The following is a 13,816-nucleotide window of genomic DNA, read 5'->3' as shown; positions in this document are numbered from 1 at the left end:
ATTAAAAAAGAAAGTAAACAATTGCAGATTTTATTTTTCTATTTCTATTTAATGCTACAATTACATTACTCGTGAAAAAATATTTACTTTATGCGTTATAATATTTTGAAAATATTTGAACAGTGTTTTGAGATATGATAATTAATGTCTATTTAATTTTCAACATATGCAATTGTATACAATTGTGTAAAATGTGAACACGAAAATCAATTTACAATTTGCACAATATCAAGATGGTAATTGTGCTCAGTGTTGAACAACCTATTATCCATCTGAAGCTATCTGAGTTTATAATATAAAACGAAAGAAAGAAATTAAATAACTTCAAAACTTTTCCTGATCCAAATATTTCTCTATTGACTCTAACTACATTTAAAAATTTCAAATATTACTTTCAAAAACAGTAAATACATTTTGCAATAATTAATTTCTCAAATCTGTGGTAACACGGTAAAATAAATGAAATATAACATTTTTAAAAATTGATATACTGTTAAATAATTTAGTTGATCTAAAAGCTTTCAGACTTTTCTGGTAAGTAAATAATGCAAAGAGAATGTACAAAAATATAACTAGTTTAGCACAGTATTTTTCAGAATGGTTGAAAGTTTAAATGAAATTTTGAACATAAATGAAAATATTCGTATAGAGCACTCACCCACATTGTGATAGGGACTCGTCGAATTAAGATCGCCCACCGGTGGGGGCAGAGTGGCATTATGAAGCAATACATTACGTTGTGTTTCATAATGACTGTGGCTTATACCGTGCCCTGGGTATCCAGGATGTGCGGGATGTGCAAAGTGGTCTGGTGCACCAGGTAGTGATAAAAGAGACGCCAGATCTTGCCACCGTTGTTCCATACTCATTGCTCGCATGAATGGCATGCGACCCTATGGTATACAAAGTACGAGTCAGAATAAAATTGTCACCATTGATAAATCTTAATAGGTATTAGAAAATTTGGTGGAAAATTACAAAAAAAAAAAAACACAGTTACCCTAATGTTTTGTCTCCTTAACCCCTTGTCGTGTGATAACCAGTCGGACTCGAGTCAGAAATTTTGGTCAAGATCGGATAAAAACAGTTATATCGGTAACAAAAATTAAATTTTAATTCCAATTTTCGATCTAATTTAGAAAACTGAAGATTGGCAAGTTTAATTAATCTACAATACATCAGCTTTTTTTACTTAATACAGTACTAAAATAGTAAATAACTGACGCTTAGATATAGGCAGGAAAGGAAATCATACGTTAAGGGGTTAAAAAGTATCTGCTTTACATTCATTTAGAAATCAAAGAAATTTTGTAGTTTTTGTTCGTATAACTTGAGAAAGTGTTAGTTCACTTGAATTGTTACTATTATAGAAAATTTCGAGTTGTTTAGTACGCTCTTGTGTGACGAATTGTGTATAATTAATTATTTCTTCATTTTCGATATTTTTTTATTAGTGTTGTATTAATATTACGTGTCTAAAAGTTGGTGAATCTTTATGTATCGTTAGTTTTCATTCTTTATTTCAATAATTTCTAATTATCGACAATTGAATCTATTGTATATTATTGCATTATTTTCAACAATTGCTTTGAAAATTTCTTTATATACAGTTTCTCAATAATTTCGTCCTCTTTTGACTCTTAAAACTTGTACTACTTCAAAGAAGTTCTTCAAATAATAGAAGGATAGCAATGTACGGTCTGATAAGTGTGTTTCAATGGTAGTTCAATTTGCAATACTCAAATGTTACCTTTTACAAATTTATCACTCTTGGAAATCACTGCAGTATAAGCCTCACGTTTTGTAAATAATATGTCACTCTTCTATTTCAATCTTAATTGCTATACAGTAAATTCTCTACAAGAGTCAGTAAGTTTGGATTCTACAAGTGACAGTATAGATGGTCCTCCGCCTAGGTCTACGTCATTGCTGCGCCTATGTTATCTCGCTCGCAGTCTGTCAAGCGTGTAACGCTACACCAGTCGGTTTCCTTTACGAGATTTCACGGCTCGACAAATCATAATAGAAAAATATAATTTCTTTAAATTTACTTTTTTTCATCTGCAATTTTTTTTAACATGTTGGTGAGATTTTTCTGATGAAAATGATATCAAACACGATATAATTTTAACAACATTTACTTATTAACACGTTCATTGTCGCGCCAGATTTACAGGTTGCTGTCAGGCGACCACAAGAAAATACATTTTAAGCATAGAATTATAGTATTATGCTTTATAATTTTTTTTTTTCAATTGAAAATAATGTCTAGCTAGCTATGACGTTCAAAATTTTTAGTTGACAACATCTATTGTAATTATTGTAAACATTTGAGGCACTCCAGTCACTGATGACCACCATGGCCATATCGAGGAAACAATCTAACGTTAAAACTGATTGAGTGATTAATTTAATTTCATAATATATCGCTTTGAATAAATTACAAAAACAAATTGTTAAGAAATTACAGTAAATACCTGTACACATTATCCGTCGAATGTAGAGGGAGAGCCACCGTTTGGTTCCCAATTGTTTATCACTTAGAGTCGGCGTAACTCCACGTAAAAAAAAAAATGTAGGGTCGATTCCACAAGTGTCAGTAAAATGTAGGGTCGATTCGACAAGTGTCAGTAAAATGTAGGGTCGATAGCAGCAGAAAAGCTGCTAAACAATTAGAATTAAATATAAGGATAGAAATTATTGCAATAATGCGTAATGCAATTGAAAAATTGAAAGAATCAAAAGAAAAAACGCGAATTCATATCTTTCTCGATTCTAGAATATAAGAAAATTTGAATAAAATACGCGACGAGAATTGGGGAGAAGCATAAGTTAAACGCGTAAAAATATTCAATAATAAACGAACTAGGGATGAAGCTATTATTTCAATACGCGATGCACTGACTCTAGTATTTACTAAAATTCAAAAATTCTCGCATAAATTCCAAAAATAGATTATTAATTACGGTAAACTACTGAGACGGTTTAATTAAGGGTGGGCATGGTGCTGCTTTAGTTTGAAATGATTTATAAACACATAATTAACAGAGGAAAAACCGTGAAACGGCAAAACGTCTACATTCTAATTGTTATAACATGTAAACAGAACTTTAAATTTAGTGTAAACAGAAAAAATATATAATACAATTTATTTCACGGTATTGCAACAAATAAACGTTGAATCAATATTTAATTCGTATAAAAACAATTATTTAACGTAATAATTTTACCTTCACTATGGCTATTTTTAATCTACGACCACAGGTCAACCTGATTTCTAATCCTTACGAACTTTAAATTCAGTCTAAACTGAGAAAATATATAATACAATTTATTTCACGGTATTGCAACAAACAAACGTTGAATAGATTCTTAATTCGTATAGAAACATTTATTTAAAATAATAATTTCACCTTCACTATGGCTATTTTAAATTTACGACCAAGGGTCAACCTGATTTTTAATCCTCCGAACTTGATTTCACAACGAGAAAGTAATAAGATCGTTGAAACGTACTTATTTGTCAAAGAAACTTGCAAAAATGTATAAATAATAATATGTAATGTTTTAACAAATTTTTGGAAGTATAAATTAATAATAAAATTGTGAAAATTAATAAATTATACGTTATTATAACATTAATAGAATTATGACTAAACCGAAGTTCGAAGTCGAGTATTTAAAGTCTGATATTACGTGCCTAGCGAGTGCCGGTAATTGTTAAAATTTGTTTAATAATTAGTAATAGAAATTCTAATTGATTCTAATGTATACAAGTGTTACAAGAAGGCTGAGTGTGTACAGGGTGGACATAGACTAGCTAGTAGCCCCCGACCACTCTATTCACATCTCAGAACCTTCAGGTCAAAATACGCCGCGAAGTGTCTAGGGCCCAGTATAAAGGGTAAATGATTTCGCGGGACATCGGCGGGTCCTTATATACCTGCGGTACCCTCTCCCCAAAGTCATTAGCAAAATCGTCGGTTAGGTCAGGCGGGAAATTTTCGCGGGAGATTTTCGCGGGAGATTTCCGATATCGTAACACGGTATAATTTATCAATTTTCACAATTTTATTAAAAATTTATACTTCCGACAATTTGTTATAACATTGCATATAACAATTTATACGTTTTTACAATATTCTTCAATGGAAACATAGGTTTTAGCGTTCTCGTTACTTACTCGTGGTTAAATTAATTTCGTAGGGATTAAAAATCAGGTTGACCTGTGGTCGTAGATTAAAAATAACCATAGTACAGCTAAATTTATCGTGTTAAATAATTCTTCTTACACGAATGAAAAATGTATTCAACGTTTGCTTGTTACAATACCATGAAATAAATTATTTGTGCAGTTCTGTGCATTTTCTGTGCAGTTCAACCTAATTTACTTAAATTTACATTGCGAGACAGTATACTGTAACAAGTAGTAACAAGCAAACGTTGAATAAATTCCTAATTCGTATTAAAAAAATTATTTAACACAATAATTTCAGCTTTATTATGATTATTCTTGATAAATGACCACAGGTCAACTTGATTTTTAATCGTTATAATCTTTAAATTCAGTGTGAATAGAGAAAATGTGTAATATAATTCATTTCACGATATTATAACAAACAAACGTTGAATACATTTTTGATTCGTAGGAAAAGAATTATTTAACACGATAATTTTAGCTGTACTATCACTATTTTTAATCTACGACCACAGGTCAACCTGATTTTTAATCCCTACGAAATTAATTTAACCACGAGTAAGTAACGAGAACGCTAAAACCTATGTTTCCATTGAAGAATATTGTAAAAACGTATAAATTGTTATATGCAATGTTATAACAAATTGTCGGAAGTATAAATTTATAACAAAATTGTGAAAATTGATAAATTATACCGTGTTACGATAGAATTCGCGTTTTTTCTTTTGATTCTTTCAATTTTTCAATTGCATTACGCATTATTGCAATAATTTCTATCGTTACATTTGTATGTATTCAACGTTTGTTTGTTTTAGTGTCGTGAAATGAATTATATTACACATTTTCTCTATTCACACTGAATTTAAAGATTATAACGATTAAAAATCAAGTTGACCTGTGGTCATTTATCAAGAATAATCATAATAAAGCTGAAATTATTGTGTTAAATAATTTTTTTAATACGAATTAGGAATTTATTCAACGTTTGCTTGTTAGAATAGAACGATAAATTTAGTGTAAATATAGAAAACGTATAATATAATTTATTTCATGGTATTGTAACAAGCAAACGTTGAATAAATTCCTAATTCGTATTAAAAAAATTATTTAACACAATAATTTCAGCTTTATTATGATTATTCTTGATAAATGACCACAGGTCAACTTGATTTTTAATCGTTATAATCTTTAAATTCAGTGTGAATAGAGAAAATGTGTAATATAATTTATTTCATGGTATTGTAACAAGCAAACGTTGAATACATTTTTCATTCGTGTAAGAAGAATTATTTAACACGATAAATTTAGCTGTACTATGGTTATTTTTAATCTACGACCACAGGTCAACCTGATTTTTAATCCCTACGAAATTAATTTAACCACGAGTAAGTAACGAGAACGCTAAAACCTATGTTTCCATTGAAGAATATTGTAAAAACGTATAAATTGTTATATGCAATGTTATAACAAATTGTCGGAAGTATAAATTTTTAATAAAATTGTGAAAATTGATAAATTATACCGTGTTACGATATCGGAAATCTCCCGCGAAAATCTCCCGCGAAAATTTCCCGCCTGACCTAACCGACGATTTTGCTAATGACTTTGGGGAGAGGGTACCGCAGGTATATAAGGACCCGCCGATGTCCCGCGAAATCATTTACCCTTTATACTGGGCCCTAGACACTTCGCGGCGTATTTTGACCTGAAGGTTCTGAGATGTGAATAGAGTGGTCGGGGGCTACTAGCTAGTCTATGTCCACCCTGTACACACTCAGCCTTCTTGTAACACTTGTATACATTAGAATCAATTAGAATTTCTATTACTAATTATTAAACAAATTTTAACAATTACCGGCACTCGCTAGGCACGTAATATCAGACTTTAAATACTCGACTTCGAACTTCGGTTTAGTCATAATTCTATTAATGTTATAATAACGTATAATTTATTAATTTTCACAATTTTATTATTAATTTATACTTCCAAAAATTTGTTAAAACATTACATATTATTATTTATACATTTTTGCAAGTTTCTTTGACAAATAAGTACGTTTCAACGATCTTATTACTTTCTCGTTGTGAAATCAAGTTCGGAGGATTAAAAATCAGGTTGACCCTTGGTCGTAAATTTAAAATAGCCATAGTGAAGGTGAAATTATTATTTTAAATAAATGTTTCTATACGAATTAAGAATCTATTCAACGTTTGTTTGTTGCAATACCGTGAAATAAATTGTATTATATATTTTCTCAGTTTAGACTGAATTTAAAGTTCGTAAGGATTAGAAATCAGGTTGACCTGTGGTCGTAGATTAAAAATAGCCATAGTGAAGGTAAAATTATTACGTTAAATAATTGTTTTTATACGAATTAAATATTTATTCAACGTTTATTTGTTGCAATACCGTGAAATAAATTGTATTATATATTTTCTCAGTTTAGACTGAATTTAAAGTTCGTAAGGATTAGAAATCAGGTTGACCTGTGGTCGTAGATTTAAAATAGCCATAGTGAAGGTAAAATTATTACGTTAAATAATTGTTTTTATACGAATTAAATATTGATTCAACGTTTATTTGTTGCAATACCGTGAAATAAATTGTATTATATATTTTTTCTGTTTACACTAAATTTAAAGTTTTGTTTACATGTTATAACAATTAGAATGTTGACGTTTTGCCGTTTCACGGTTTTTCCTCTGTTAATTATGTGTTTATAAATCATTTCAAACTAAAGCAGCACCATGCCCACCCTTAATTAAACCGTCTCAGTAGTTTACCGTAATTAATAATCTATTTTCGGAATTTATACGAGAATTTTTGAATTTTAGTAAATACTAGAGTCAGTGCATCACGTATTGAAATAATAGCTTCATCCCTAGTTCGTTTATTATTGAATATTTGTACGCGTTTAGCTGATGCTTCTCCCCAATTCTCGTCGCGTATTTTATTCAAATTTTCTTATATTCTAGAATCGAAAAAGATACGAATTCGCGTTTTTTCTTTTGATTCTTTCAATTTTTCACTCGCGTTCTACGAAAGTTTAGTTCAATAATAATATTGAAAATAATATAAATTCGCGGTTTTTCCCTTTCTGAATAAAACTGAAATAAATCGCGTTTCGAAGTACTTTTCGCGTCGTCCATTCTACAGTGACTCACACTTTGTGAGTTTGTGAGTTTTGCAATATCGATCGGAACTGGGAGGAATGAAGGAAGGAAGGAGAAAATGCAGTCAAATCCACGTTGCAGAGCTCAGCTGTTTAATCAGCGAACAGTGAGTTACAAAAATGGGTTTTTTTCTGGTGATTTGGTTTAGTAGTTGTGTTGTGTATTGCCAACTCAAATATGAGCTGCTTAATGTATATGCTTAAAATGTATTTTCTTGTGGCCGCGTGACAGTGAACGTGTTAATAAATAAATGTTGTTCAAATTATGTCGTGTTTTATGTAATTTTCATCAGAAAAATCTCATCAATATGTTAAGAAAAGTTTACTCGATTCACGTTTCATCCTTATCTTTTATTCGTTGTCCTTGTCTACGTTCGGCAAACTACAAAGGTGGGCGCGAGGCTCGAAAACGTAGTCCCTGACTCTACGAGTGTCAGGTTTAGCTTCCTTGCGGTCTGACAGTTGTGGAGAATATACTGTATTCACCTTTAACAAATCAAAGAAGCTTAGCGATTGTTACCAGAATAATTTTTCTTAAGATAGTACATCGTCTTCTTATTGACAATTATCTTTTTTCCACATCATATTGTCATAAATTTACAACCCATCCGTTATCATGTCTACGGAAGTCTACGGCTATTATACCTGTCAAATCTCGATTTGGTAGATGTTTAGACCTTAGGGAAGAAGAATTCTTTCTGACCATGTAACGTAAATGTTGGCCTCGGGTAAGGACCATCGGAATATTAATGATTCCGGCACCACGTGTCACGTAAATGCACGTTGATCATGATCGAATGTCAAGTCTCGTATCGGTAAATCTCTACGAGAGTCGTTCAAGAAGGACTGAAACTGATTTTTTCGAAAGAAACGGAATGTTGCGCGCGTACTAACGTTCGTGTGATTTAACGCTAGAACTACCATACCTGTCAAAATCACGTATTTCAGATTTTTCACTTTAAACAACAGAAATGGTTAAAATGGTCTTATTCAAGTGTAGAGTGTCTTTACATATCTATACATGTCAATTTATCTTCCGTAAATGATTCTAATTTCGAAATTCTTTGCATAGTCTCTTATCTAAATATACCAGAAAGGAAAAAATTTACCACATTCAACTCCGGTTGTTTTAGTGTTAAAAGCACATCTAACTTAGAGTTCGTGGTAAACAATTCACGAGAGTACGTTAAACTGTTCGAAAGTCGCTATGTTTCAAAAAGTTTTTCCTTCGATCTTTCACAACAAACTACTTTTCTGACCAAAACGCATGCACAGTTTGTCTCTACAAAGGAACAAACAATTGACGATCGTTGAACCGTCGATCGACCGATACGTAGAAATTCACTTCGACTTGCAGAGTTCTTCCGAATTCCAGTTGTACAGGCAAAATACATAATTCGACTTAACGAAACTTTTATTCCGAGTTGTAGAGTTGTCTTCACAGCGAAGCGGAAGGGAACGAAGAAAATTTTCGTCCTGCAGAGATTTCCCAGTTATCGAGGTCCCATTCTATTACAAACAGCAGACGTATACGTGTAAATAAGTGGGATACCCAGTACAAGATCCGAAGTGAAAAGGTATGCGGAGTAAAATGTTCAGCAACAGAGACTCCCTGGAACTAAAACGCGGAGGGTAAGAAGGAACGTGGTCGTGTTGGCAAACGCACGTAAGTACAGTAGTGACCAGTGGCGCTTAATGTACGTTGGTATTGTCGCTAATGCATCGGTCGCAAGAAGAAGATGAATAGGGAAGCCGGCGTAGCGCGAAACCGGCGCAATTGTTGTTCAGGCCGCATCAATCAGTCGCCGGTGCAATCTGTTGAGCGCGACGCCTTTAAGGTGATTCTCGCTTGTCAGCACATCTGTCGACTTCAGGCCGCGAAATGTAGGACAAGACGTTTGTTCCGCGACGATTTGTCCGGTACCGAAGAGCTGGTTTCTAATGGCACGGCTTTACGCTTGTTCTGTTTCGATGCAACGTTCATGATTGAGCCGCTACGGGGAGAAAGAAAAAAGAAAAACACTCTATGCGTTTATACCGTTTCTAAGAACGCCGCTGAGAATTTGATGCGCACTCCAATGGCCAGTCCACCGTGCTTAAACAATTTCCCATGGTCTTTCTACCGCTCGGTTTTGGATATCGCTGATATTTTTGTCGCGCGGTTCTTCTAGCTTCAGAGAATACTGTTTTTTAGTTTTTTTTTTTAACTTTGTCGTGAGTGTTAGGTTGTGGTCGACATTTTTGCGTTTCTTCGGTACTGTCGTCGAGTATCTTTTCATTCGTAATTTATGAAATTACAGTACGGAGAAGTGAGAATGTGTTTTTGACAATTAGCGCAGTGAAATTAGCTGCGAGAGGATTTTATGAAATTGTACAAGGAACACTGTTCCTTCGTTTATTGTTAGCACAAATTTAAGCACTTTTTCATTCATAATTTATAAAGTTACACTACGAAGAAATGCAAATATTTTGGTTTATCTACGATTCCTCCATAATTAAAATTCTACGTAAAATTCTATAATTGATTTACAAGCTGAATCTTAGCACTTTTGACGGTATAATAACTAAGCGAGTAAATCACGAAACGTGATAAAGTTGACTCTAACATTTCGTTTACTATTCCTTTGCTACGCTTCAGTTGAAACAAAAAGAAAAGCTAAATCGTAACTTGAAAAATTGTTGCCAAAGAGTCGGATAGCCTTAAATAGTTTTCAGAGACGGAGTTGCCAAATTAGATTACGCGTACGTTAAGTATGATCTATGAACATAGTATAGATTCCTTAGCTACCGGTGAGATTCCGCCAGAAGCCGCGTGAATTTGCGAGGCTGCGAGGAAAGAGATGTGCCAACGAACAGATGTTTGAAACGGGCTGTCGAGGGATCACTAGTTTCTTCCGAGCTCTCTCTTCCGCTTTCCTACGTCTCCTTATATCTGTTTTCTATTCCCCCTATTTTTTCTTTTTTTTTCGCGAATTTCTACCTTAATGTCTTCTACTTTTTATCTTCGGCAAATTGTTAAACGCAGAAACGTGAAATTAATTAAACGTGATTACACCTTATGGGCGCAAAATACGGTTACATTCTTGCGTATACGTAAGTCAGGTGGGAAAATAAGCTTAGCTTTGCATAAAATAAATAATAACAAAGTAATGAAAATTATTCTTTATTATGAGAACGAACATAGTAGAGAAAACAAAGTGTTTTGTGAAAGGAAGATTCGGATCGACAGGAAGTTAGAAGGAAATGTTTTTATTTATTGTTGGAATACTTTCGTATGTAGTCGATAAGTATAGTAATTGTAGGTGAGAAATAATTTAGAAGATGAGTTTAGTGTTTAAAGCGTTCAAACATTTCAATTTCTTTCTCGTAAAAAGGGATGTTTTTAGTCGTTTATTCATTTTTATTCAAGGGATATACATAAGCACCACGAAAATTAATAACAATTGTCAGAGTACTACTAACGGTAAATACACATATTGAAACAGTACATTAATAACGAAAATTGGCAGTTTCAAACTTTCTGAATTTTCTGAAATTCCGTTTTGCAGCAGAAAAAAATCTAAAATATTTCCAGACACGTATCTCACTGGCTGCAGTATTTCTCATTTTTTTTTGTAACTTTTCATGCGATAGAGTAGAAGAAATCGAGCTTGAACTGTAACTCACGTTTCGGTTTATAACTACCCTAGTGGTGGGAGTAGGAGGCTGAAAATTGGCAGAAAGGGTTTTCTTTCAAAGATCTATCGATTGACCTATCACAAGTTCTATTTGGTTCGGAGGCACTTTTACTATGCTTATTCGGTTATAATCTTTCATGTCAATATCTAACTGAGTAAGAGAACAGTCATTCGTGTTAATATTCACGTTTAATCTTGTACACGAAGATTTTCTTAATTACGTCAATAATAGGTTCTCTCTTTAATAGGTTTCCCTTCGTTTTTTTAGGAAAAAAATGAACGTCTTCCTCCTTTAATAATTTTCATTCAAAAGATACATACATATATAAATGCCACGAAAATCTGTTTACGTTTTATCGCTAATTTTTTAATTTAATTTCACGTATTTTCGTATGTTCCTTCGACGATTATTCAAATTGAATCTCTCGACAGTGATCAACCTGCCAGCAGCAGGGTTAGGATTAACCTAACATCCCTTCGGTCCTCGATCGCTTACCTACTTTTTACCTTGCCACATCGCTCGTGTTTTCGTACGTGACTGCCAGTAAAGCTCGTTTCTGTCACGAAAGTTGTGAATCAAAATATTGAGGGATAGCCATTCAATCCTTCACTCTTTGCAGTCTATAAAAAAATATTTTGTCTTCCATATCCATCATTTTCTTCTATATCTGAAATTGTTTATATTCGCTGCACACGATCGTCTCTTAACTTCCTTCGTTATCCATTTACTAAAAACGACCTACGGTAGGATATACTCGTTCGAATGTTCAAATTCGTTTCTTTAATTTAGCAAGATCAATCAAATTTACTTCATTTCGTAGTGCAAATAAATTTTTTGTAACATTTATCGAAAGTAAAATAGTAAAATGAAATAGCGAAGAGGGTAAAATTTTGCGAATACTTGCAGATATTATCCACTTCCTACGTAAAATTCCTATAATTCTGTAAATACTTATAAATACTGTAAAATCAACGAGATATATTTTGTTTTGCGGTACAAACAAATTTTCTATTGTTTACATCTGTACATATTTAAATGGATCATAGAAAAGTGTGACATCTATCGAGGCTTATTTATTATAATTCATTTGAATACGTTGAAAGTATAGTTACGATAAAAAAATAGTGAAGAGAATCTATGAATCCACTTTCTACACGACTAGAGTTTTTCCTTCTGCTAAACAATTCGAGGATCGAAGTCAGGCTAGGTAATTATACTCGCGCATCTAAGACTATCGCTTCTCGAACTTCCTTTATTCCTCAGACCTACGAACGAAGTTTGATGATTGCACAAAGAGGTAAATTCGTTTCACACGTCTTAGATAGCACATACTGCCACGCATTATGTATTTCACAGTGCATAAGTCCAGCAGCTGCTTGAAATCTTTGACGAACGGAACGGACTATGACGCCCCGCCGCGTTTCTTGGTTCTTCGTGAAAATTGCTTGATCGTTGTACACGAGTGTAGTCATATGAGTGTATCTTGAAAATAACGCTAAAAACTAGACTTTCCTTATAAAACGGTCGCGTCGTACGAAAAACGTCAATAGAATTCCGCGGCGAGACGAATTCGAACGAAAAAATTCGTTTCTTGAAAAGAAAGTGATTTCATACCGCCTCTACTTGTTCCGTGCAAGAAACAAAAGGCTCGTATTCGAGAAATACTTCACGTAAAGAGTGTTTAAAAGCTTACGAATTATCGTTGTATCGACAGCTGCGATAAATGAAACAAAAATGTGTCTCGTTCGAGCGGTATACGAGTGTATTTTGCAGATAAGGTTGAAAACTAGATTTTCCTTAGAAAATGGTCGCATGGTACGAAAAACGTGAATGTAATTCTGTAGTGAAATGAATTCGAACGAAAAAATTCGTTTGTTAAGGAGAAAGTTGTTTCGTACTAACTCCTTGCTTTATGCAAGAAAGAAGAGGCTCGTACTATTGATCAGTATTTTAAATAAATGCTCTGTATTTAAAAAAAACCATCGGTCGGTAACGTAAGTGGTCGGTATTATATCGATTAATACAACAACTGTCAGTATTTTCATTAAAATATTAGTAAACATAATAATTTGCCAGTATTTTAAATACATGGTCAGTGTGTATAATAAAATATCCTAACCTAACTAAAAATTTAAATTTTAATGACCAAAAAACAAATTAATATCGACCAAATAAGCAAAATGCGATTTAATAACGACAATTAATTATTTATACCGACGAAAATATTCATTTTTACTATTTATTTTCAAAAATACTTACCATTAATTAAAAAAAATAGTACTGATCAAATAAATGGAAATGTTGAAGAAACACCTGACACAAAAAGTGTTGGAAAGCTCACGAATAACCGATGTACCTATCGATGATAAATGAAAGAAAAAAAGTATCTCATTTAAGTACGGGAAAGTAAAACGAAGTGTAGAGCGTTGGTAGTAAATAGCCGAAGGTATTTAACGAAAAATAGGACGTCCAGTGAAATCTAGGAATGGTTAACCGAATACAGTAATCTCAGTTCAAAGTATACTATCGACAAAATATAAGTAATTAAAGATACGCAGAGAAAGCATGCGCATTACCTATGGTCGGCGGTACATTCTCATAGCTAATGGGCCAAGATAATAATTATGATTCATTCAGATAGTCATCAGATTAATGCACGCTGGCATGGATTACCGCAGCAGGCTCGCGCCAACTCCTTCAAGTATCGCCACAAGTGCATCCTAATGCCTTCGGTCGGTCTCTGTCTTCCTCTTCGCTTCTCATTTCC

At 33.1% G+C, this 13,816-nt stretch overlaps 1 protein-coding gene across 6 annotated transcripts in view; it reads right to left on the bottom strand.

Moving 5' to 3' along the window:
• The window catches only part of LOC108574426 (segmentation protein cap'n'collar), a 130,397-nt gene that overhangs the window by 27,171 nt on the left and 89,410 nt on the right, over positions 1 to 13,816 (bottom strand). For all 6 annotated transcript variants that reach the window (XM_017937013.1, XM_017937016.1, XM_017937012.1 and 3 more), the window contains exon 6: positions 659 to 893. In XM_017937013.1, the coding sequence (XP_017792502.1) occupies positions 659 to 893 (235 nt within the window). The remainder of the gene's footprint in view (positions 1 to 658; positions 894 to 13,816) is intronic.

This window comes from Habropoda laboriosa, unplaced genomic scaffold, assembly GCF_001263275.1.
Source record: "Habropoda laboriosa isolate 0110345459 unplaced genomic scaffold, ASM126327v1 scaffold214, whole genome shotgun sequence".
In the NCBI taxonomy this organism is placed as follows: Eukaryota; Metazoa; Arthropoda; class Insecta; order Hymenoptera; family Apidae; genus Habropoda; species Habropoda laboriosa.
The sequence above is the reverse complement of the archived record's forward strand: the minus strand, read 5'-3'. Positions and strand labels throughout refer to the sequence as shown.